At 38.6% G+C, this 24353-nt stretch overlaps 2 protein-coding genes across 7 annotated transcripts; both read left to right on the top strand.

Annotated features, from left to right (window-relative positions):
• Positions 1-6860: 6860 nt before the first annotated feature.
• On the top strand, positions 6861-10605 carry LOC104444098 (dolichol-phosphate mannose synthase subunit 3). Of its 2 annotated transcripts, none has more exons than XM_039307991.1 (4): positions 6861-7119; positions 8559-8675; positions 8774-8881; positions 10207-10605. In XM_039307991.1, the coding sequence occupies exons 2-4, from the start codon at positions 8574-8576 to the stop codon at positions 10264-10266; spliced, it is 270 nt and encodes an 89-aa protein (XP_039163925.1). In that variant the 5' UTR covers positions 6861-7119; positions 8559-8573; the 3' UTR covers positions 10267-10605. The 2 variants fall into 2 exon arrangements, with proteins under 2 accessions (XP_039163925.1, XP_010056014.1); XM_010057712.3 differs by having other exon boundaries at positions 8554-8675.
• Positions 10606-17416: 6811 nt separating this feature from the next.
• On the top strand, positions 17417-23880 carry LOC104444073 (transcription factor TGA2.3). Of its 5 annotated transcripts, none has more exons than XM_010057691.3 (12): positions 17417-17562; positions 17844-18322; positions 19329-19432; positions 20056-20129; positions 20229-20423; positions 20655-20732; positions 20810-20869; positions 21016-21093; positions 21179-21230; positions 21923-22194; positions 22539-22787; positions 23352-23880. In XM_010057691.3, the coding sequence occupies exons 2-12, from the start codon at positions 18225-18227 to the stop codon at positions 23496-23498; spliced, it is 1407 nt and encodes a 468-aa protein (XP_010055993.1). In that variant the 5' UTR covers positions 17417-17562; positions 17844-18224; the 3' UTR covers positions 23499-23880. The 5 variants fall into 5 exon arrangements, with proteins under 5 accessions (XP_010055993.1, XP_010055985.1, XP_010055976.1 ...); XM_010057683.3 differs by having other exon boundaries at positions 17423-17695; XM_010057674.3 differs by having other exon boundaries at positions 17423-17724.
• Positions 23881-24353: the final 473 nt, after the last annotated feature.

Here is a 24353-nt window from a genome sequence, read left to right as displayed (position 1 = left end):
TATGACTTTTAGTCTTATTAACTATTTTATTTACCATTTACATGTCATCCATCTTCATCACGAATCCTACGGAAGGTATGTCTAGATTGGATTTTGCCCGACCTCGCAAGTTGGAATTTAGGGACCATCAAATGATTCCGATTGTGACCCGTCTTTTGTTTCATCTCTTTTTCATTTTGTCACGGAGCAGAGCAATAAGAAAGCCTATAACTGCAAATTAACTCTGATTCCGCGTAGATAGAGATCTCTATCAAGTCGATTCGTTTCTTCTTTAGGGATTGGCTTCATCCTCCGACAGAAAAACTTTAAAATATAAAATTTTAATGTTTTAAAATCTGGATTATTAATATTTACAGGGTAATTATGGGTTATGGCTCTTTGAGATCTAGCCAATCCTCACAGTTTTTAACGTTTCTATGGTCTCCACATTCCGATCGAGTACCAAAGATGCATAGGTAGCTCCAAAAGAATAAGCAAATGTTGCGATTCAAATCTCGGTCTCCAGTGATGAAAACGAACACGCTCATCATCCCTTGAAACTCTTTTATCCATTTAATTATTTCATATCAAGTTGGTGAAGTTTTTGTTCCTCGGCTGCGTGGGCTCCTAGACCCAACTATCTAGGTTATGCTAGTTCTTATATATAAGTCAATTCATGTCGTGTTGCGTCGAAGTAGGGGTTGCCAATCCAAGCACAACAAATTTAAGAAACACTTTGAACTTATTCAACATGAATACAACACAATTATCAAACACATTTTTATATCAAGTGTTGATGTGACACAATATGGCTCATTAACCTATATACATATATATGTTAACTCGAGTGTAAGATAAACACTTAAAAAAATGTTCATACATAATAACTAGATTCAACACACGTTTGTTCACTTCACATCACATCTACATTGTATTATTAGATAAGTTTTTCTATATATTCAATATTTCTCGAATTCCTAAATACATTTGCATTTTACCATTTATCCTTTTCCACATGGATGATAAAAAAATCTTTAAATATGAGAATAAATTGTGTTCAAACTTGTCTAATTATGCCGTGTTGAAACAAATCTCACATTCACATGTTAATTGATCATGTCAACATGTGTTGAAACGGGTTAAGTGGGTCAAGACCCGCATAAAGCATGGTTTTTGTCCCATTATAAACCGGTGATCAATTCATGACACCGCACCTATTTACGCCATGTCTAAATCAGTTTAACTATATGTTGACGTGTGTCGTGCGAACAGGTCTCATCGAGAGTCACCGGCACATGCGACCCGTTATAAAAGAGCAATGTGAATTAATCACAGCCGTGCAAGGGGACAGCACGTCTTACGGATCCTATCTCAAAAAGGACTATGAATTTAAAACAATTACGGTCGTTGATCACGTGGATTGTATGTATAAGGGTCCACACAATCAACGGTCCACATGGGCTTACCTCCACCTAAGTACTTGTCCGGAAAGAGAGGGCGGTAGGGGCCCGACAGCCCACGCGGCGGGGCAGCCGGCCACAACTCGAAAGTGTCTCAAATTGCTTATTTGCCTCTGCTCTGTCCACCAATTTTTTCTTCTTTAATTTGAAAACTAAAAAGGAAAATTGTCATTGCTATTGGCTACATTTAACATCTCCATCTTCCATTCCAATGCAGCACTTATTGCGCACCAATGCAGCACTTATTGTACTAGTCTTTTTACCAAAGAGTTATTGAATGCGGCTTACTTATTAAATCTTCAGACTTGCCTTATTTTTTGAAAAAAAATATTAATTAGCACTATCACGTTAATTCGCAACTTGAGTTCTGAATATTTACAATTATCATTCTGAATTATATGGTTACATATGGTCCTAACTTTCCATCCGAATGTGCTATTTTTCACTATTTCAAAACTATTCATGATTTGCGATGTACATATAGATTCAATGTCCTTATCACCATCGTTGTGCAGAGACGTCAATATCAAAATGGCAAAAGAACACATATCAAATACCTGTAAGGAGCTCTCAGATCCATATTTAGATCTAGTTCAAGAGAGTAAAACCTCCAAAACTTGACCTAAATGTAAATTGGGAGAGGAGAGTGGGAGAGGAGAGTAGGAGAGATTGTGGAACCACATTATGAACATCTTCCTCGGTGGCTATCGACTAGACAAATGGTCGAAATGGTCTCTACGTTCATCGGAGATTAGCTAGAAATTTATTCACACAAACTTTCGGAACATATCGGAAGTGAAAAGAAAGACAGAAAGCTTTAAAAGAGGAAAGAGGGAGATAGAGAGGGATGAGAATATGTTTTTAGCTTGGTGTATATTCATCATTGAATCTGATAATTGACCACCGATCATTTATGGTGTTAGATATCTTCTCGAGGGATGATAGTGTGCTTCTAACTGCAAATCGTGCTTTGTTATTTCCTTTCTGACTTTTGAGTTGTTCTACAATTATTTGGAGTTTTTTAGGCTTAAAAACCTTCCATGTACCTCTTGAATATCATTATGATATATGAATCGTGTCTTTCGTCTGACAAATGAACTGTCACAATAGAATCACTTGCTTGGAACCCTAATCCATCCACGGCTAGTACTCAACCCCTCTCCTTTGGGTTCTGTCGATGCTCGCCATGCCATCGCCACCCGCCACTACAGTTGAGCTATGACTCATCGAGCTTTGTGGGCGTTGAGCTCAACTCAAATCTGTTGAGCTCCGTCGGCATCCAGCTCAACTCGACAAATCTCTCTACCTAACTCATAGCTAACGGAGCTAAGGTGGAGCTCGACCTGGATCTATCCAGCTTGGCAACAGCCATGGCCGATAAAAGAGAGAGAGAGAGAGATGCACAAAAAGCTCAACTGGGGGTGGTGGCGCGACATCGATCGAAAGTGATGGTGGTGTAGCATCAGTCGGTGTTGGTGGTGGAGCCCACAATGGAGAGAGAGAGAGAGTGCAAGTTGAGAGAGAGATGGAGACAGGGAATTGGGTTAGAGTTCGAGGGTGGATTGGTTCATTTGAATTTGAGAAATCATATGAAGATGATTGGTTCATTTGAATTTGAGAAATCATATGAAGATGATGCAAATTGTAGTTTTTCAAAATTGGGAATGTAGATTTTCATTGAAATAAAAAAGCGGATGCAGTTTCTGAAAATTTTCTTTAAATTTACTTTTCAAACTTTGACACTTGAATGTTTATGCATTTCATCACTAATTTTGTAAAATCGATTTTTGGTGATCCCCTACGTCCATATTTATATCATGTGACCAGTGGATGTAGGGATAGTAATTATTTGATACAGCAAGGCGTCCATGTTAACTAGTTATGCATTTACTTTTTGTCGGTACAACACAATTTATTGACATTTCATTTTCAAAACTATAACAAGTCCCTATCTCTACTTTTTCTTGTCTCCTCCTCATCACAACCGGAAAAAAAGTTATTTATCACTCTAGTAATATATGGTACAACTGACAAGATTAATGCCACAGAAATTTGTGTGAATAACGTGCATTGCGTGCAATCGAGGTGTTCTCAAACAAAGGAAAAATAATAAATCGACTTAGTTTAGTTCTTTAAATACTCAACACGTGAACCAAAAGTACATCTAGAATCGGCGCCATAAGTAGTTATTACATCTCGGCTATGGGCTACTTTTCCACTTATGCTTATTGAAAACCCAATCAATTCAGACCCATCATAATTAGAGAAGGAAGAACCCAACCCACGTCCCTCTTTTTCTCTAGGGCAGCCTGAAATATTAGAAGAGATCGTCCAGAATTTGCCCTAATGCAAACTTGCGCACGACCCAATCTCTCTCTCTCTCTCTCTCTCTCTCTCTCTCATGAGGCTTTTGCTCGAAAGTTGCACGTCCAATCAAAATCTCCAATGCATGAACCACGGGGCGAGCCTTAAATGAACGAGACACGAGTTGACACGCAGTAGGGTCGATCCAAGAAGCGCAAATCCCTGCAAATCCCTGCGAGGACGGGAGAGCTTCACGTGGAGTTTCACCGCATCAATGATTATGCAGCAGTTCCGGAGCTCCTTTTTCACCTTTCCCCTTTCTCCCCTTCGCTGCGCACGTCGTGTTCTCTACTCGTCCCGCCTGCCAATGCTCCGAAACCCGACCGTGGCATTGGACCATGTTTGAGTAAATTCCAGGAACGAGGCGATAACCTCGTCACTTCTAAGTACCCCCAACTCCACGGAATCTGGGAAGCGACAAAAAATGAGCTCATTTCATTGTCCTTTTTGTGCCCACCCATCTCTATCTCTCTCTCCTTAAGTCTTCACGTGATGGGTGACGCGGCAAATACTTTTTTCTCGAGAAAAATAGGGGTGCACGGTGCTTGTGAAAAAAGGAAGTTTTTGTCCATGATGATAGGATCATTATAATTGCTCATTTTCTCGAATTGATGAGATGATGTATGAGACGTCATTATAACTACTCATAGAATTGATAAGATGATATACGAGACCGTTTGTATAATTTCTGTTCAAGCTCTCTCTGTATGCTATAATTAGCTTTGATTAAGTAGGTTGGCGTGTATTAAAGGGCGAAATTATCAAAAAAATCAAAAATATTTTGTACGAATATCAATTCAATAATAAATGTTTCGATATAATCAATTTAATCATAAATTTTTTTGGCTATTTTTCAACATAGGCATTCCGGTCAATTTTGTCTGGAAATCACTAACTTGGTTAGTCAACATCAATCGTGTTACGTGGCTTGATCGTTGCTAAGGTTGATAATTTTTGCACATTTTTAAAATTTCCTTTTTCCTGCCTATTTCCCAATTTTCCTCCATTGGCCGCTATGCCTTGATGATGGCATAGTTGAGGGATGTAGAAATAAAATAAAGAAAAGAAAAGAATAAAAAAGGTTGTTAAAAAAATTGTAAAAATTGTCCATATTAGTATTGATCAATCAGGTCATGTAGGAAGACCAACATCCACATCATCAATTTTCCGATCAAAATCGATTAGATGAGCTCTACATTGGTTGACCAAAAAAAAAAAAAAAAACTCTATATTGACAAATTGCCAAAAGTTTTACAACTAAATTGGACTGAATTAACATCCGTACAATAAGTTTAATGACTTTTTAATAACTCTCTCTTGAAATAGAAGAGCCGATTATTTGAAGTGGGCTTTTCATTAAAAAGAAGCATCAGTGTAAGGCTCCATTTTATTTTCTAGGTCGTCTTATGTACAACCATCCGTATGGTAATGGACGCTACGAGTAACACCAAACTTCTCGATCGTTTTTGTTCGCAATTCTAAACACAGAAGAAGATTTGGTGCTTGGAATTAGCGTTTCTTAGCTAACTCCGTGCTTCTATTAAGACTAATTGTTTACACCGCTAATGAATTGGCACGAACTCTAAGTAAACACGGGGATGACATATGATATTCGTTTGAAGGGCCGAAACGTGCAATGAGAAAGCCCAGGCCTTTTTGGTGTGCAGCCCAAATCCAAATCGAGTGGATCTGGACTTTTGAAATGTACCCCGGGGATTTAGCGTGCAGCCCAAATCCTATCCCTCGTTACAAAATTAGACCAGCAAGATCTAATTTCCCACCAGATTAGCAGCAGTATCTTTCGGCCATATCGGCGACACGCAGACTGCCGTTTCCGGATATTCCATACAGAAATTCCTCAACCAAAAACGCTTGTGTGTTCCCTTTTCTCACTTTTCAAGCCAGAATTGCAGACAGTTGTGCACACCACGCGCAAGTCAATAGTGGTCTTCCCCTAACATATTAGGAAATTCTAAGACCTGCACATATGACTGCCTGATTCAACTCAAAGAATATGACTGAATCGAGGATGAAGGAGAAATATGGGAAGCCGATCTTATTTGGCGTGATCATTATGTTGACACTTGAATTTTCCCAACAATGAAGGTGGGAAAATTTGAGTCACAGTGAGTCTCGCTTCTTGATGTTAATTTAGCAAAGGTGTGTAGAATTCGGCTTTTATATATCGTATTTTCATGAAAATGGTTGAAAGGCTATAGTTTTTGTCAAACAAAAGTATTTGACCTTTGATCAAAAAAATTATTAGAATTTCGTTGGTTTTCAATTTTGTTTAAAATGTTTGATTTAGATACAATGAAATTTAGAAAAGCTCAAACCGAAATAAAGAGATTTTAACATGTGAAGCCGATGGATTGTTTAGAGCATGACCTTGGCATCGCATGATTTATTGCATAAGCTCACCCTCGGCATGATTGCAACAAGTGGCATCAGAAGTTTAGGTTTTCTATTTAGAAAGAGATAAATAAAAATAGAGAAAATTTCAACTAAGAGCATGAAGTATCATAATTTTTTTTTGTTAAATTAATGTTGGAAGTGGATTTGTGTCAAATAATTGCCTAGATTAGTTATGGTTATTTCAAAGAAGGGCTTGAAATACTCATAATTATTTAAAATAAGGGTCTAAAGTGATCATGATTATTTTAAATAAGAGCCAAAATATTCTAACGATTAACGCTGTTTTGGTCCAAATAAAATTTTAATCTTAAATCATTTTTTAGTCTTTTCTTTTATTTTTATTTTTGATGAGGACTTAGTGAATAAGAAAGAAAATCCAAAAACTGGGAATTTTTTTTTTAAAATGATAAATGATGAAAATGTCATTGACTAGCTAGAAAATCATGCTCTTATATAAAATAGACATAATCGCTTCAAGTCATTATATTTGAAATAAGATCCTCTTTGAGCCCGTTATTAAAAAATAATAATACTTTGAGCTCTTATTTGAAATAAAATTTATTTCAAGTTTTTATCCGAAAAAAATAATGATAATGTATGTATTTATCTATAATTTTCGCATAAAAACGAGGCTTCCTTTATTGCGCTCACGGGGACCCTCCTCCTTCTCGGTCGGACCCGATCAGCCATCTCCGCCGTCGCCGTCCGACGACCTCCTGCCAGCGCCCTCTCTCGCACGAGACTCCTCTCCCCCGGTCCCCAAGCCTTTCCGGCGAGCCTCTTTGGTCGTCTGGTTCGAGCCTCTCTTCCTCCGAGCATCTCGGTTCGCAGACATTGCGACGCCGCCGCCCATAGTTCGATTCATCCCGAACTCGCCCTCTAGCCGCCGCCTTCGAGCCAGGTAGGGACCTCCGCGGTTAAACCGAGATTCGTTCTTTTCGTTAGTCCGTGCGCGTCCTGGGTTCGAGGGGAGCTGCTGTAGTTGGTTTCGGATGTTCACTTGATGACGAGTTCGAGTTCTAATGAAATGGTCGATATCTTCTCCTCACTTTGCGCTCACCACCTGCTCGACGAAATGCGTGAATCGAACCCGTGTTAGTTTTGACTGTGTTGGACGGATTTTGGGTCACTGGGAAGTGTGGCGTTGATGTTCTGCTGTTCTAAGTTTTGAGCTTTGATTAAAATTTCGCTATGCCATCTGTTGGCTTCGGTAAAAGATGACGATGGAGAGAGCGTGAATGAAGAGGATGATGATAGGCTTGAAGTGTGGGCTAGTTATGGTTCTTATGGAGTGAGAGCGGGGTGTTGTGGTTCATCCGAGTTATGGATTACTCTGGTACTGCATTGAGTGAGGTTTTACTATCGTGTTATTGTCCATAAGTCGGTTACAATGTGATTTCTTTTGATTGAATAATGACACTGAGGACTTATATGAAGTATAAAAAAGAGAATAATGAGAATATTTCTATACAGTTTTTCCTTGTTAAGGCTCCATGTGCATTTAGCCTAATCTTTGCCGATTGGCTTTAGTTCAAAACACTGCAGGAATTATCAATGGCGATAGTTATCTAGCATATTAGGCCTCATTCGAGTTTATGATTCCAATTAGCCAATGATGGCATTTTCTTCTTTTTTTTTAAATTTAAAAAACACGAGTTTATGATTCCAATTCCACCTTCCTCTTTCAAGAACTTTTTATAATCAACTATAATTGACATTTTATAAATTAAATGAAAAAAATTGGGAATAAATTTTTTTGGGAACATAAATTTTTATTCTCGTACCAAATGCATTTCTGTTCTTTTTTTTTTGTTCGAAAATAGAAATTTTGTGCGAGTTACCAAAACGTGTTTTTTTGCCCAAAAACTATTCCCGGGAACAGAAATAAAAAAATTTGTTTTTGAACAGAAATTGTTCCCGGGAACAAAAATGTTACCAAACGCATCCTTAGCGGCTGACTCTAAAAGCTATAGTTAGACTAATATTGAGGTTACGATCACACCAAATCAGATTGGCTTCCTGAATTTCTCTGTCATCACTCTATTCAGATAAATTCTTTTGAGTCAAATCCCGTATTAATTTGATGTCCATGTCTTAGAGTTTCCTAATTAGTTAGGGAAGACTGGTATTGACTTATGTGTAATTTGCCCAACTGTTTGCAATACTGGCTTGAAAGTGAAAAAGGAAACATACAAATGATTTTTTCGAGTAATTTCTGTATGGAACATCCTGAAATGGTAGTCTGTATCTCGCTGATATGGCTGAAAGATATTGTTGCTAATCTGGTGGGAAATTAACTCTTGCTGGTCTGATTTTGTATTTTCATTTGATGAAGTATAGGATTGCTTGAGCATAATGAAGCAAATTTTGAAGATAATAGCCTTGTTGGTGACTATCTCTGCCATGTGGATTGGTCTCCTGGAGATGTCTGTAGTTCCACAAAATCAGACTTGGTTGGTGAGAATCTTTTTAGTTGCCTCTCCCTTCTCTGACCTCCTTTACACTTTTAAGATCCTTGCATAGCCTGATGTTTTGAATTTTTAATTGTCCTTCAGCTGCCAATATACTTCATTGTTTCACTGGGATGCTATGGGTTTCTAATGGTTGGCATTGGCCTAATGCACTTTCCAACTTGTCCTCACGAGGCAGTGTTGTTGCAGCAGGTATTTCGTCTTTCGAAATTTCTTAAATTTGTTATTGGACAAGGTTCATATGTCCATAATCTGTTTCGACCCTCAGTGGGTTCTGTTTCTCTTTGTATTTGTTTCTTTTCCTTCTGGTTGTTTTAATGGTGCTAGCGTGTATATATTTGTAAGGATTATACTGAGTCTCCTCTTTAGAATTTCTTAGCTAAGAATATTACTGGTAGTGTGTTGCATGCAAAGTGCACAAGTGAATGCCTAAAAGGAAATTATCTCGAGGGAGCTAGTTTTGTTGCCTATACATCATCGAGATTATGACCTTCTAACATTTTTGGTCTCTTCCAACATTTCTCAAAGAAAGTCTGTGTATGTTTTCGGATTTGATACTCGAATTGTATTTTTCAAGACATCACTTGGTTTCATGTTCAGGCAGTCTATGAAATCTTGACCAGTCTTTTAGGTTGGCACTTTGCTGCTTGTTTTATCAGGTTTCTAGGAGCATTCTATTTAACTTGTTACCCCTGGGACATATGGAAGTGGTAAATTATATGACTCCAGTATCATCTATCATTGTATTTCCATAAGTTCGAGCTTGTCTTGACCTCGAGAAGCAATTGATCTGAGATTCAAAACAATACCTATGGTATTTACTCAATGGCTTGTCAGTAACCACTCTATGTGTGTTGTTTGGGGGGTGCTGGGCGGTTTAGGGAAAATATAGTCCCCTAGGAGCTAGTTGAGTATTTTAGGTTACTGTGGATTATCTTTTTAGCGACGTAATGGGTCACATTGCTTAAGCAAAAGAAAGAGGAGGAGTTGTTACCGGATTTAATCTAGTGGGTGGTTTTAAGGAACTACATGCTTCAAGAACTAGCGGGGCATTGTGGACAACTGTGAATTCTATTGCCAGTGGGGTAAAAGGGACACGTTCTACATCGAGAGGACTTGTTACTTGATTTGGTGTATTAACCGGCCCGCCTGTGGTAAGGCTGACTCCTGGGTCAACCACAGGAGTATGGGGTAACCCGAACCTGACCTTACATCCAGCGCGATTTCTTGCTCTCTGAGTAGGCAGCTCATGCTTGTTGTGCTTGGTGCCTCTGGAAGGAGTGGTGGAAGCCTGTGGTGAAATATTTATGATGTGATAATAGGATGGCACACAGCTGCAATGAATCATATGAATTTGGTCTTTCAGAATAATTGCTCCATTGTTGGACAATTTGCTGGAACTTAGCAATGGATTCCATACCTGCCCATTTCTTTTATGCACATTTTAGTTCAGTTTGATTTTTTTAAAACTAGAACATATAGTTTAAGCTGAGGCAAGTGAGTTGGATCTTTTGCAGGACGTTGTCGAGGCCAAGCATTACTTGAAGCAAAGAGGAGTCGATGTTGCTTCTGAATGATTTGACTTACTGAACTCATTTACACACAGAACATTCCAATTTGACTGGAAATTGATCTCCGAGTCTTCTGGGAATAGAGCAGATGAACATTTACTCAAGTTTTTCGTCAATATTGAGCGTTGGGTTAAGTCATCATCTATTAATGAAAAGTAATGCTCTTGGTTCTCATGCTTGTAGGCGAAATCGAATTTTTGTTCATTGTCCACCATCCTTTGGCCATTTTTTAATGTATAGTCGTACAGCTCTTTCTCTCTCTCTCTGGGTTCTTTTAATTATGTGTTCTTTGATGTACTGATTGCCTTTGATTATAGACAATGATATAATCATTGATTATAGACATCTTAATCCAAATATATTGATATGTTTTAGCAATCATCGAACTTTTTTTGCCTTTGCAATAGAGGATGTGTCCAGATCCAGTCAAAGATGAGAACATAATTTGGGGTAATTTCTTCACTATGCCAATAGGGGGAAAAAAAGGCCCATCGCCAAAATTAAAAGAGCCCGGACCATTTGGAGTTGTTTTTTTTTTTTTAAATAAAAGAAAAGAAAAAGAAAAGAAAAGTCTAACATTGTGTTTTAATGTTTTTGACGAGAATAAAATTATTTTATGTTCTAGTAAATCATGTAAAAGTAATATGTCAATTTACAACGAATTTATAAATCGAGATTTGATATTGTGTTAATGGTTTTCAGTATTTTATGTATATTATTATGTAAAGCGAAGAGATGATCTCAATTAATTTTTTATTCTTTAAATCTTCTCAATTACTTATTTTATACATATTGAAACCATGAGTAAATGGGTAAATAAATAATTTAATTGGTACACTTGCATATTTGAAAATTGTCAAAAAAATTAGTTCACAGTAAATTTGACATGCCAAGAGTTTTTATGAGACAAATATTAATTTAACATAAATGTGATATAAAAATTAGTTTGAAATAATTACAACTATGAAAGAGAATAGCATGTTGTGACTCTTATCTCAATTAGGACTATGAATTTAGAACAATTGTGGTTGTTAATAATGTGGGTCGCATATATAAGAGCACACACAATCAACGATTGAGATGGACTCACTGCTAGTATGCTATTATCTACATTTAACATCTCCATCTTCCCTTCCAATGAGGGTCTCTTCTACCACGGTTCACAAAATAATCTTTCCCCAACGAATTCTTGAATACAACTACTTATTTTATTTTTTGGAAAAAAAATTAACAAGCATCCTCGTATCAATTTGCACTGTGTTATGAAAGCTTACAATTAACATTCCCAGTCATACGTGACATCTGGTCCAAACCCACCTTCCGTTTTTGCTCTTTTTCGCCATTCATAATCCACCCACAATGCAAAATCACTTGTCCAGAACCCTAATACTTCCACTGCTAGGAGCCTAGGGCTGAGCCCCTCGTCCTCGGGTGCTGCTGGCGTTCGCCGCGGCGTTGCTCCTTGGCGCAGCAGTTGAGCTGTGATCCATCGAGCTCCGTCGGCATCGAGCTCAACTTGATAGCTCTCTCCACCTAACTCGTTGCTAACGAAACTAAAGTGAAGCTCGATTGAGATCTTTCGAGCTCGACATCAGCCATGTCTGAGAAGAGAGAGAGAGAGAGAGAGATGCATAGAAAGCGTGATGAGGGGCGGTGGCGTAGTGCCGGTCGATGTTGGTGGTGCAGCTCACAATGGAGGGAGAGAAAGCAAGTTGAGATAGAGATGGCGTAATGCGAAATGGGATAGAGTTTGAATGAGTTCGTGGTAGATTGATCCTTTTGGATTTCAGAATTTCGTATGAAGATGCCAATGGCAATTTTTCAAAATTCCAAATGTAAATTGTTATTTGAAATAAAAAGCGGGGATGATTTTTGAAATTTTGCTTTTTATATATATTTTTAACATTGACCTTAAATGTTCCCATATTTCATTGGTAATTCCGTAAAATCGGGTTTTTGTGATCTTCTCATATTCATACTTACATCATGTGAATATTGGACAGTTTTTTGATATGGCAAGGCATTGTTATCGCATTTTCTTTTTATTGGTAGAACTCAATTTATTGACATTTCATGATCAAAATCATAACAAGTCCTTTTCTCTCTTTCCTTCTTCTCCTCCTTATCATAAATTTTTTTTTTTTTAAAGTTATTTATAATTTAGTAATATATGGTGCGATGGATGTAATCCATAATAATGTGCATTCCCTACAATCGAGGTGTTATTGAAAAAGGAAAAAACGATAAGTTAACTCATTTCATCTCTTTAAACACGTGAATTGAAAGAACGGATAGTTGAAGTCAAAGGTGGCTATCACATCTCGGCCATCGACTGCTTTTCCACTTATGCTTTTTGAAACCCAATCGTGTCAAACCCATCATAATTAGAGAAGAGAGAACTCAGCCCGCGTCCCTTCTTTTCCTCTAGGGCAGCCTGAAAAATTAGAAGAGATTGTACGAACTTTCCACTAATGTAAACTTGCGCGTGACCCATTCCCTCTCTCTCCATCTCTTGGGAGGCTTTTGCTCGAAAGTTGCACGTCCAATCAAAATCTCCGATGCATGAACCACCGGGTGAGTATCGCGAGCAAGATTTCCCACCACCCAGCCACGATTACTCAGTGGCGATATTCGCATTAAACGCACGAGACACGACTTGACATGCAGAAGGGTCGATCCGAGAAGCAGAAATTCCTGCAAGGACGCGCGAGATTCAGATGGAGTTTCACTGCCTATTTTCTCAAATCAGCGGTATATGAGAGACCGCATGTATAATTCATTTTCGTACTACTCATTATTTAATTAAAAGAATTAATTGGTCAAGCGGGATCTTCACTTCGAAAAAGAATATCGCTATGACCCTTCATTTGATTTGTACGTTGACTTATGCACAACGATCTCTACGTGAAGTGATTCCAAACTTCCAAAACATTTTAATTCTAATTCTAAACACAAAAGATTAGGTGCTCAGTGGTCATTCTTTTTATTAAAAAAAAAAAAAATAAGGAGCTTGAAATTAGCCTTCCTTTTTGGTTGATTGCATCCTTCTTGATGAAAAGTGTGGATAATTGGAATGTGTTACTAAGTGCAACCTCGCCACATAAGGGTAGTCAAAACTCCCATGGGAATTTTTGCAGCCTGTCCATTTGATAAACAATGATGGTGAGCTCCACGGATGCATTTTTTATTTTAATGTTTCAATAGTGTTTGCACACCCCGTGTCTTCAATCGGTACAATATATTTTTCCTTTTGTTATTTTACATTTAGGTAATATTGAGATTTAGACAATAATCCAGATGAAACCTTTTAAGAGCTCGCTTAGGTTCGAAAGTAGCCGTTCCTTGGGCGCAAAAATACTTGTTTATTCTTAAGTGATCAATAGGTTGATTGTCATATTGCTAATAAAATGCCATAAGCTTTGTCTAAGTGAACGCCCGGATGACGTATGATTTTCATGTTTGAACTATAAGGAAAGGGCCGAAACATGTATTGGCTACCGAGATAGCTTGTCAAAAATCTGTGTAAGGATCACTCGATTTGGACTTGGGCTGCACTCTTCTCCATGTCCCCAACTAGTCCTGTCAATGCTTCTCTTGGTCAGACTTTGTGGTGCACCTCGTTAGAAGACCCAAGCTGCACCACCTCGAACACCTAATTGTGCTTTCTAGGATCGAAACAGATCCGAGAGGGCAAAAGATACTAAGGCGTAGGGATTCATTGGTTTTTCCGTTTGATATACCGTGACGATGAGTTCCACGAACACGTTTTTTATTTTAATGTCTCGGTATCCACGCGCCTTATATCCCTAATTAGTATAGTGTTTTTTTTTCCCTCTCATTGTTTTACATCTAGGTGATCTCGAAATCCAGATAAGAATCCAAATGAAGCATTTTAAGGACTTGAATCAATCCAAAAGTAAATGTTCCTTGAGCATGAAAATAAATATTCATTCTTAAGTGATCACTAGGTGGATTGTTATACCACCAATAAAATAGCATGAGCTTTGTCTAAGTGAACACCCGGATGACATGATTTTCATGTTTGAACTATAATGAAAAGGTCGAAACATGTACTAGCTACTAAGATAGCCCATTGAAAGACTGCTCGATTTGGATTTGGGTTGCACTCCTCTACATGTCCTCATCTAGTCTTGTCAACGCTTCTTGACAAGCCTTTGTAGTGCTCCTCGCTACAAGACCAAGCTACACCATCCGAGCACCTAATAGTGCTTTTCGGGATCGAAACATATTAGTGATTTGAACTTGAAAGTCGAGAGAGGAAAACGAGCACGCTTTGCTCTTGGAATTCATTCAGATGTCACGTTTTTTGACGCCAAGATGGTACAAGGTGAACTCCGCCGACAGCGGCAGCTAATCTCCATGTTTTGGAGTTTAAAGTTTTAATGAATAGTGGGTAAGGAGATCGAGTATTCTGTGATATATATCAAGCTTGGTTAAGAACGAAAGCACGATGAAATAGTATGTTTTCTCACTCTTCATTTAAGGAATTGCAGAGAAAGTCTTTGCCACGCGTATGCAATCGATTTGCACTTCGCGAAGCAGCGATTTGGTCAGCTAACTTCGGGATGTCAACCCGATCGGATTCCAAGCTTTGCTCGTCAAAGGACGTCGTTTCCCTTTCGATAGCTGATAAAAGCAGGTGTCTACTCGCTGATATCCTGTCACGTCTTGAATCCTGCTGGGCTACGTAGCCCTTTCTTTTGACCAAAATAATAATAATGATAATAATAATAATAATAATAATAATAATAATAATAATACTGACGATGACTCTTTTTTTTCAGCTTCTGCTTTTAATGTTTGAAATTTAAAGGCTTTTATTTTGCGTGAAATTTAAATGCTCCTTCGTATTTTTCGAAAAATTGTATAATGGAAATTCTTTTCAGTGTCAACGACGATTTTTGCATAGACATTTTCGTTAACCACGAAGATGCTTTCTATTGATTCATTATCGTGAGTAAATATACATCCATTTTTAGAAAATTATTTTTCGAATTATTTTATGGATAACTTTTTAGTGTGAGGAAACTTATGCAATATGTTGATTAATTTCTAAAACTAACTAGTACTCATATACATATATGTCGATTAAATTATTGAAACCTAAAGGGCAAATACTATCGAAATTCCCTAAACTATTTCCATATTGGCACAATTATCTCGAGTTTTTTTTTGTCATTAAAAATCCAAATTTATACACATATAATGTATATACCATCGATTACAGTTTCGTTCAAAATATATTTGTCTTATCGGTATAAATTCGAAATTTTTTTATGACGACAAAATTTAGATATTTATGTCCCAATAAAAAAATTTAGGGTTTCGATAATAAAAGAAATATTTTGAATATTTGCGACGCAATACCAATAAGCATGGCATGGGATTTTCATTTCAAGGCTGTTTCACACCTGTCCCGCGGCCCCACCGTCTACTGCACGGTGGCGGCGGCGCTGCACTTTCGTACCATTTTCCACGATTCCTCTTTTTGTATTTTTTTTTTTTTTTGCAGAAGACCCATTGCCCACCTCACGCGGGTTATCCCTTTGCCCCCTCATCTTTTCCGAAATTCTAATTACCTCCCCGAGATTCTCACCAACTTCCGGGCCCCCGCCCCGACTCTCGAGGAGTTGACTCGAATCTCCCCACGCCTCTCGAATTATTAACTTATCATTTCAGGTGTCCAACTCGAATTTTCTTTAATATTCGTCATCAGAGGCAGAAACTAATCAGTGCCCTGATCTTCCATGGTGCATGGCTCCATTATTGCATCGGGAAAAAAAAAATTGTGGCTTAAGTATTTATGTCATGGAAATGATGGAATAAAAAAATTTCTCCCTCTTTTGAGGACGAAAGCAATCTACCTACTCTTCATAATTTTTTATATAATTGGAATTATAATTGGTCGCATGAAATTTTTAATGCCCTCGGCATTTAAATATGAATTCGATTTTCTTATGTTGTTTGATTGCGTAGGAGCATACTTTATTCAATTGATATGGACAGTTAGTCGGACCTCTAGGTATTGTGCTCATTTTAAGCACATTTCTTAAACCGATAGATTTGACTTATTGTGATCATCGGCATTGATGTTCTAGGCCCATGCCTATGGTTAGCCCATGCCTCAATTGGCATGTTTCATGGTAAATTTACATATAACTACAGAGAATGATTCGCTGTTTTTGGAGAAAGAAGTTAGATTTTTAACATAATAGAACTTCTCAACAAGTGCCCTTTAGTAGTTAACTAAAAATAGAAATGGCGCTATTCAAGGCACCTTAAGAACAAAAACAAAATTACACATTCTAAAGGAATTAAATGCTTCAGAAAGAAAAATTCGCATTCCGACACCATATTAATAACACTTAAAAAATGCCAACGGCCACATTTGAACAGTTTACTCAACGCAACAAGAAGTTTAAATTAAGTCACTAATCTTAAAAAACCCTGTAAATTCTAAGGTCATTTAATACTCTAATTGTTCCCCCAAAAAAAAAGAATAAATGCCTGGGCAATATTTTTCAAAAAATAATTACAGAAAATATTTTCAGCATCCATGCAAACATCTAGACATTAATTATTACTTTCGATCAAAAAGAATTCTTGAGCTAATTCTTTTAAATGACAATGCTTTTCAAATTATTCAGAATAAAACGAAATCTTAAATCATTGCCAACCTTTCGTGTTTTTCAAAGCGGAATTGGACGCGGACTATCATTGCACTCGAGGGGCCGCTCGACTGAAGGGGCAAAGCGTCCACATCAATTCCTGGTTGGGTTCTCACTTCACGAATTGGTCAAACGCAAGAAGAGAAGACCGAGAACTGCATGAAATCAACGCATGAGCAGATCAACGCGAGTTGGGCAGTGGGGGGAATTCTGGAGAAAAAAAAAGGGGGAGAAAAAGAGAGAGCAAAAAGAGAATCGCGACGAGAGCTGCAATTTTCAAATCGGCAAATGAGAAACAGAGAGAGAAACGATTTGTTTATTCCGATTCCGCTTTCGAGAAATCAGGTGGCAGAAAAAGAGAGAAAACCCCAAATAAAAATTGGGGGAGAAAAGGACGTGGTGACAATGGAAAGAGAAAAGAAGAAAAAAGAAGAAAGATTGCAATGCACTAAAACCTCACGCTTCTTTTATACTAACTCCGGCCTTGCTCTGCTCTCTCTCTCTCTCTTCTCTCTCTTTCTCTCTCTTGCCCTCTTCCTTTTTTCCATCCCTTCCAACCAACCCAAGAATCGCAGCAGTCAAAGAAAACGAAAAGAGGTCGAACTTTCGGGAGGTGGGTCTGTTCAAATTTTTGGCCAGAGTAAAACAGAGAGATTTCCCCCATTTTTTTGCTGTTGCCATCTTCTTTACCTTCGCGGTGTGTAAGTCTCAAGAGAAAAGATACAATCCGCCGTGGACCCAAGAAGGTCAAAGCCCGCTCTCTGCACGATGATGGGTAGTAGTAGTAGTACTACTTATCTTCCGTGAGGTCTCTCGAATTAGGGTTTTCTTGATTTTCGCCAACCCCCCAATATTTATCTTTTCTTTCTTTCCTTTTTTTCGCTTCTCTCGCAGTTCACCTAGAAAAGCTACGAGGGCTTCGCACCAGTTCCGTACGGGGCTGCTTCAGTGCGTAGCGTGTACTATCTCGTCTCAGGTGGTGTTTCGCTTTTATGGGGATGTCCTTCGGCGGGGGCGTTTCGAAGATTCTTGTAGCTCCGTAGCTTGTACTGCGGGATTTGGTTGGGCCGATCGTCAGGTTTCTTCCAGTTAAAGTTGCGATTTTTAAGGGGAGCGAGGGCGTTTGAGCTGGTAAAGTTCGAAGCTTTTTGAGTTCGGCCGCCAGGGTTGTGTCCTAGAGATAACTGGAGGCGAAAGGGTGCGTTCCGGTCCGGTCAGCATCCGCTGACTCAGGAGATGGTTGGGGGTTGTTGGTGGCGGTGGTGATGATGATTCATGGGTAGTAGGACTAGAGTTGGCGGTGGTGGAGATGATGGCAGAGTTGTGAACGGCATGCCGAGCTTCGTCCCTCAATTACCCACTTCGAATTCCATGTAAATTTCTCCCCTTGATCGATCATTTGCTTTATTTTTTGAAGATCTCGCGTTTTTCTGTTTGCCCCTGTTGAAATCGGGACTACATATGATTGCTTGTGCTGAATTGGTGCGCCTTTTATTGCTAAGGGCTGGCTATGTTCTTCATATGAAGTGGTTTTCTGTTTAAATAGAAGAAAAGTCACCTTCCTTTATAAAGTTGCTGGAAATGAACAAAAAGAACTGGGAATCTAAGTCTGGGAATCGGAAAAGGGCGAGAAATAGCAATCCGCATCTTTGCTTCTTTTGCAGTTTTTTTGGGTCTTTTGGGTTGGTGGCAGAATGTTAAACTTGGCATTCTCTTTGCATTCTTCATGTTTAATTGCCACACAATCACTAATGATCTGTTTGCAATCAAATCTGGAAGCAAATATGGCGTATGATTTCCTTAGTCACGTTAGTATGTTTCTGGTTGGTCTTTTAGTCACTACTTCATTTAATTTCTCCATTTATTGGAGGGGGATAAATTAGCCTGGCAAGTTGCTGTAAGCTCTATCCAGAGAATTCAAAGTGTTAATAGTTATGAACATATGGGAAAACAAAAAGGTGATAGTAAAGTAGCTTGGTAGTGGAAGAGTTTGCCTAACTATATTCTGTTCCCATAGCTTTGGAGGACTGCAATTTGATTCTGTTCATCTTTTAATGAATAAGGACGTTCTCTTTATCGCTTCTCTGAAAGAGAATGTGTATTCTTCTTTGAGCATTGTCAATTTAGAAATGCTGTATTTATCATCTATTGAATGAGGAATCTTGATTCACTCAAATAAATGCCAAAATCTCTGTCATTGGGTGTAGAATAAATGCTTTATTGAGATAATAAATTGCTTTGTCGCTGCATTTTGCTTCTCTCCTGCCTGACAATAATTTGAATTGCCCTGGAGTGTGGCCTCCTGTTATTTCTTGTCATTCTATAAGGTATAGTTTAGTTTTGAAAATCAATACTAAAGTGGGTGTTTATGATTCTTAGGGGATCAGAAGGAAACTCCATTCGTTCTTCTCGAATTACAGACTTTGGAACACTTGAGCAGTCTCTTGGATACCGCATAGAAGATGCAGTTGACCTCAGCAGAAGTATGTGCCTGTGCATACGTTTTATTATCCTCTGCTTGAACTAGTGCTTCTATAGAATGTCAAGAAGTTGATAATATTGCCAAATGGATGGCCATACAAATATCTCTTTTTACTTTCTTCTCCATTGTGCCCATGAACAGTGAATTGAACTCTTGCTTTACGTTGGGCCTGTGGCATGTGATTGCATGTCCCCCACCATTTAGGTTAACTGCTTGTGGCTGATTTGCAGTTTAATTCGTTTTGGTTCTGTATTTTTGTCCACATATTGCTTCCCAAGGCCATGTTCCTTTGTGGTGACATTTGTCATTCGTTGGAGCTGAGGCTCTGCTACTATCATAGCTCTTTAAAAGGCCTTATCTGCCAAGTTGTGCTCGAGTATGCTCTAATTAGTATGAAGTGACTAATTACAGGATTTCAGTCTTTGAATTTGGTAGGATGTTCCTGCTGACATTCTTGGTAGCCTGTCTTGAGAGTCTAATCATTGTTGTCTTAAATACTGATGACAGCACCTTGTTGTTAATTTGCAATGAATAATAAGTTGCTAACACATGTAATTTTTGGGTTTATTGTCCTTCCATGTTACTTGGGCTACATTTTTCATTTGGTAATTTTGTTGCCTGCAGATCCTGTCTTCAATCAGATGAAATCAAGTGCCCAGGCTCTTGGGGCTGATGTCCAATTTGGTTCTTTGAATAAGGTCAACTTTTCTCAATTGTTCATGCAGTTTCTGCTATAGTAAATGAGAAGTAACTTATTGTTGTCTCTTCTTCTCTTTTCTTATATATTGCGGATTCAGTCCCTTTCATCCTCAGACAGAAATCTTTCTGTGAATATTGTGGGGTCTCAGACTCTATCTATGCATAGAGAATCACAATCAAACTTAGTATCAATACCCGGTGCTCATCGTGAGAACTGGGGGGATTCCACAATGGCAGATTCCAGTCCAAGGACAGATACCTCAACCGACGACACAGGTGACAAGAATCACAGGGTGATGTCTCCTACGCCATCTCAATGTTTTTATTTTTTTTTAGCTTATATCTCTCTATCTGCCAATTTCTTTTCAGAATGTTGCAGTATCCACTATTTTGATTTGACAAGTGACTAACATCTAAAGTTAATGGCACAAAAAAAAAGACAAATATATGGCTTCTTTCTGCGATATGGTGTGGTTCGTGATGTTTGATTACTGTTTTTAAATCTTCTGTACTCAATCGTGCAGTTCGAAGGGGGTCAATTGGGTGTTGCAGCAGCTTCTGATTCCAGTGACAGATCAAAAGAAAAAGCCACAGATCAAAAGGTGCAAATTTTATCATCTGTCTTAATATCATTTCAGATGGGGATTATGATTTCATGGTTTACCATCAAATTCTGCAGACTTTACGCAGGCTTGCTCAAAACCGTGAAGCTGCCAGAAAGAGTAGATTAAGGAAAAAGGTGGGTCTCATGATTAGTTTTTTTGCTATTAGTGGAAAAGCTGAATTCTGATCCAGCTTCGTCAATCATTCTTTACTTAAAAAGGTTTACCAGCTTGGATGATATTTAGATCTATGTTTTCTCATTTCTATCTCATCTGGTTGCAGGCATATGTCCAACAACTGGAGAGTAGCAGGCTGAAACTCACCCAACTAGAGCAAGAACTGCAGCGAGCCCGTCAGCAGGTTCAATTTTGTATTGCTCCGTTTTGACTTATATTGGTAATGTATCCCTCTGTGTTTGAATCAACTCATTTGTCTATATATGTAGGGCATTTTCATTTCAGGTAGTGGAGAACAATCCCACTCAATGAGCGGAAATGGTACTTCAACATTTTCTCATTCTCTCCTCATTATGAATTATGTTTTCTTTAGTTGAAATTATACCATGCTAGAAAACTATATGGTGGTGTTGTTTTTATGATTGTGAAGTTTGAAAATAGTGTGGAGGGGTTGCCAATCTCATAGTGATGTACATAAATTTTCTGGAGCACAGGAAGTTGTAAATTTGAGAGGAGCAGCATTCCACAGGCTATGGAACTAAGCAGCGAAAATTGGAAGCGCAATTTAACCCATCCCTGCATGGGCTTTTGCTGTTTTTCCTTCTTTGCATAAGCCAAAAAAAGGGCTGAGTCATTTTTATTCATGATGTCTCAGTTTTGCTTTGACGACTGATCAACATCTTGAATGCTCAATATTTGCTTATTCTGCCCCCTGAGGAACAGAATTAAAGCTCCTTAAATTTTTTTCCTATACCTTACCATCTACAAGTACAGGCTCATTCACCAATTTTTCACAGAACTTCCCTGTATCGCTTGATATTGGATGTCTTTCGCTGGATCCATACAGTAGAATCTTAAACAATCGATGCGGTAGAATCTTAAGCAGTTTTCACGTGTTCAATAAGTAATTTGTTGGTCTTTAATTACCTGGAATGATGATTCTTGGGATGCAATTCCCCAAGTGGCAAGCTCATCAGTAAAAGATCGGAGTTTTTTATTCCATCTATCCCCAGGTGCCCTGGCCTTTGATGTTGAATATGCACGTTGGCTTGAAGAGCACAACAAGGTTGTTAATGAGCTGAGAAATGCGGTCAATGCTCATGCTGGAGACACTGAGCTACGGACAATTGTTGACAATGTCGCCGCACACTTTGATGAAATCTTCAAGCTGAAAGGCACTGCAGCAAAAGCTGATGTTTTCCACATTTTGTCTGGAATGTGGAAAACTCCAGCAGAGCGATGCTTTATGTGGATTGGTGGGTTTCGCTCATCTGAAGTCCTTAAGGTATGGGACCTACTCCTGAAGGTCCTTTCTCAATTTCACTCTTATTCAGGAGAAGTGGATATATTCACGGTGTGGCCTTTTTAAATTGAGGAGACTTTTTTTGACCAAAAAATAAAATAAAATTTGAGACTTTTGACTTTGCCTAAACTGCACAAGGTTAGAACTTCATAGATAATGTGAGCTCATGCAGATGTGCCATTAGTGACAGAATTGGCTTTTTCTCTTGTGCCTTGAGTTCAACCCTTTGGATATTCTGAAAATTTTTCAAAGGAAGCTTGCTTCAATACAAACTGTGTATTTTTTGTTATCAAGTCCATCTTGTTAACCAATTTGCGATTGTGCAGCTTCTTGTAAATCAATTGGAGCCTTTGACCGAGCAACAGTTGGTGGGAATTGGCAACTTACAGCAGTCGTCGCAACAGGCTGAAGATGCTCTGTCACAAGGGTTGGAGGCATTGCAACAATCTCTTGCAGAGACATTAGCCAACAGCACAACTGCGACAGCAGGACCTTCTGGGAATGTGGCAAACTATATGGGTCAAATGGCAATGGCTATGGGCAAACTTGGAACTCTCGAGGGTTTCCTTCGTCAGGTAATAGTATTTCTAGTGTTACTTCATGGCTCTCTTTAATAGAATTTCTAGTGTTACTTCATGGCTCTCTTCGGCTCAATGTACAGACTAACAGGTTGGTTTGTGCCAGTTATGGGGAAGTCTTTCAAAATGATATGAATCTCTGTGTCTATTACAGCTGTGGGTACAACGCTGCATTGCAATTTAGCTTGCAGTGTCTATATCTTCTTCGATCGAATGCATTCTTATGGTATCTAGAGATTGGCAATATGTAGTACGTCTAACTGAAAAATGGACAACGAATTGTACGTACGAGCGATCAAGGAATTGCCTAACTAATTAATGCAGATATTCCCTCTATGAGTCAGTACAACGGAGTAATTCCTTGCATGCTTTTGTATGACTTGTAGTTACTAAGAAAATGTCCAGACGTTAGCTGTTTTGTGGAGGTGATTTGTGTTAGCATTTGTTACTGCATTATTGTTCTACCAGTTTGCCTTTGTAGAAGAGACCTACCTCCTGGATTTGACCCCTTCAGTGAGATGTTGATGCCCATTTATTCACTCATCTTTGTTTAACTTTCAGGCGGACAATTTGCGCCAACAAACTCTGCAGCAAATGCACCGAGTTCTAACAACGAGGCAATCTGCACGAGCTCTTCTCGCAATAAACGACTACTTTTCCCGTCTTCGAGCGCTCAGCTCTCTCTGGCTTGCCCGGCCTCGGGAGTGATGATCCTATTTAAGGCGAGTTCATATAGTATTTAACCTTTTGAAATCCACTGCGGCCCCTATGCCTCCTGACAGGAGATGAAGAAGATTACCTTTACTTGGGTCAAAGACCGTTGAACGTCCAAACTGCAATGCGCCGACGATTGGCTGTTGTAATTATAGACTCTTCTTGATGTCACAACACTACAGCGATTTCAGTGTTCATGCTGTTGTAACATTATAGCGATGTCATGTTTAGTTCTTGCGTAACTCCTAATGTATTCTGTTTAATGTGCATTAACTTTGGGGAATAGAAAGTGGGGAGATGTTCATGTCACAATGATACTGTTGAAAGATATCAGGAAGTTACAAACGGATGTCTCTGTTGCATTGGGTTAGAATAATTTCTCGGCCTGCTTTAATTTTTCTGCTGCTCATTGAGTTCTTAATGCAGTCTTTGCAGACTGATTCCTTCCTCATTCATGATGAGAAGGCTTGTATCGAGTAGACATTTCAGTTCAAGGTGCATAGGGTACCTCATAATCCATGAACAAATAAAGTTGCTTGAGTTAAAATACAGCATAAAAATATACTCAGTTCGGGCCAGGATTGGCAATTTGTGTCTGGTTGGGTTGAAACAGAAGTATAATGTGAATGCGATGAACATGGGTTCAATAATTCAGCACGAGCAGTGTGTGCCTACAAGAGCGGGTTATAAAACATGACACGAAACATGATAACTAATCGTGTCGTCAATACAAATATGTGGGTGCATGATAATCATCTAAATACGTTTGTACGCGATAGTGTGAGTGGGGTTTCATTTCACATAATAACTAGAGCGTATACTTAAGTTAGCTTTTTAAATATATTTTAT

The sequence above is a fragment of the Eucalyptus grandis genome, chromosome 1 (genome assembly GCF_016545825.1).
Source record: "Eucalyptus grandis isolate ANBG69807.140 chromosome 1, ASM1654582v1, whole genome shotgun sequence".
Lineage (NCBI taxonomy): Eukaryota > Viridiplantae > Streptophyta > Magnoliopsida > Myrtales > Myrtaceae > Eucalyptus > Eucalyptus grandis.
This window is presented reverse-complemented; position numbering and strand designations above follow the sequence as displayed.

What these genes read in the sequence shown, in the direction of transcription:
- LOC104444098 (XM_039307991.1), top strand. Translation starts at nt 8,574, where the DNA reads ATGAAGCAAATTTTGAAGATAATAGCCTTGTTGGTGACTATCTCTGCC. An exon ending in CACAAAATCAGACTTGGTTG is followed by an intron (nt 8,676 to 8,773) that starts GTGAGAATCTTT and finishes ATTGTCCTTCAG; the next exon opens with CTGCCAATATACTTCATTGT. An exon ending in AGGCAGTGTTGTTGCAGCAG is followed by an intron (nt 8,882 to 10,206) that starts GTATTTCGTCTT and finishes GATCTTTTGCAG; the next exon opens with GACGTTGTCGAGGCCAAGCA.
- LOC104444073 (XM_010057691.3), top strand. Translation starts at nt 18,225, where the DNA reads ATGGGTAGTAGGACTAGAGTTGGCGGTGGTGGAGATGATGGCAGAGTT. An exon ending in TTACCCACTTCGAATTCCAT is followed by an intron (nt 18,323 to 19,328) that starts GTAAATTTCTCC and finishes TATGATTCTTAG; the next exon opens with GGGATCAGAAGGAAACTCCA. An exon ending in AATTTGGTTCTTTGAATAAG is followed by an intron (nt 20,130 to 20,228) that starts GTCAACTTTTCT and finishes TTGCGGATTCAG; the next exon opens with TCCCTTTCATCCTCAGACAG.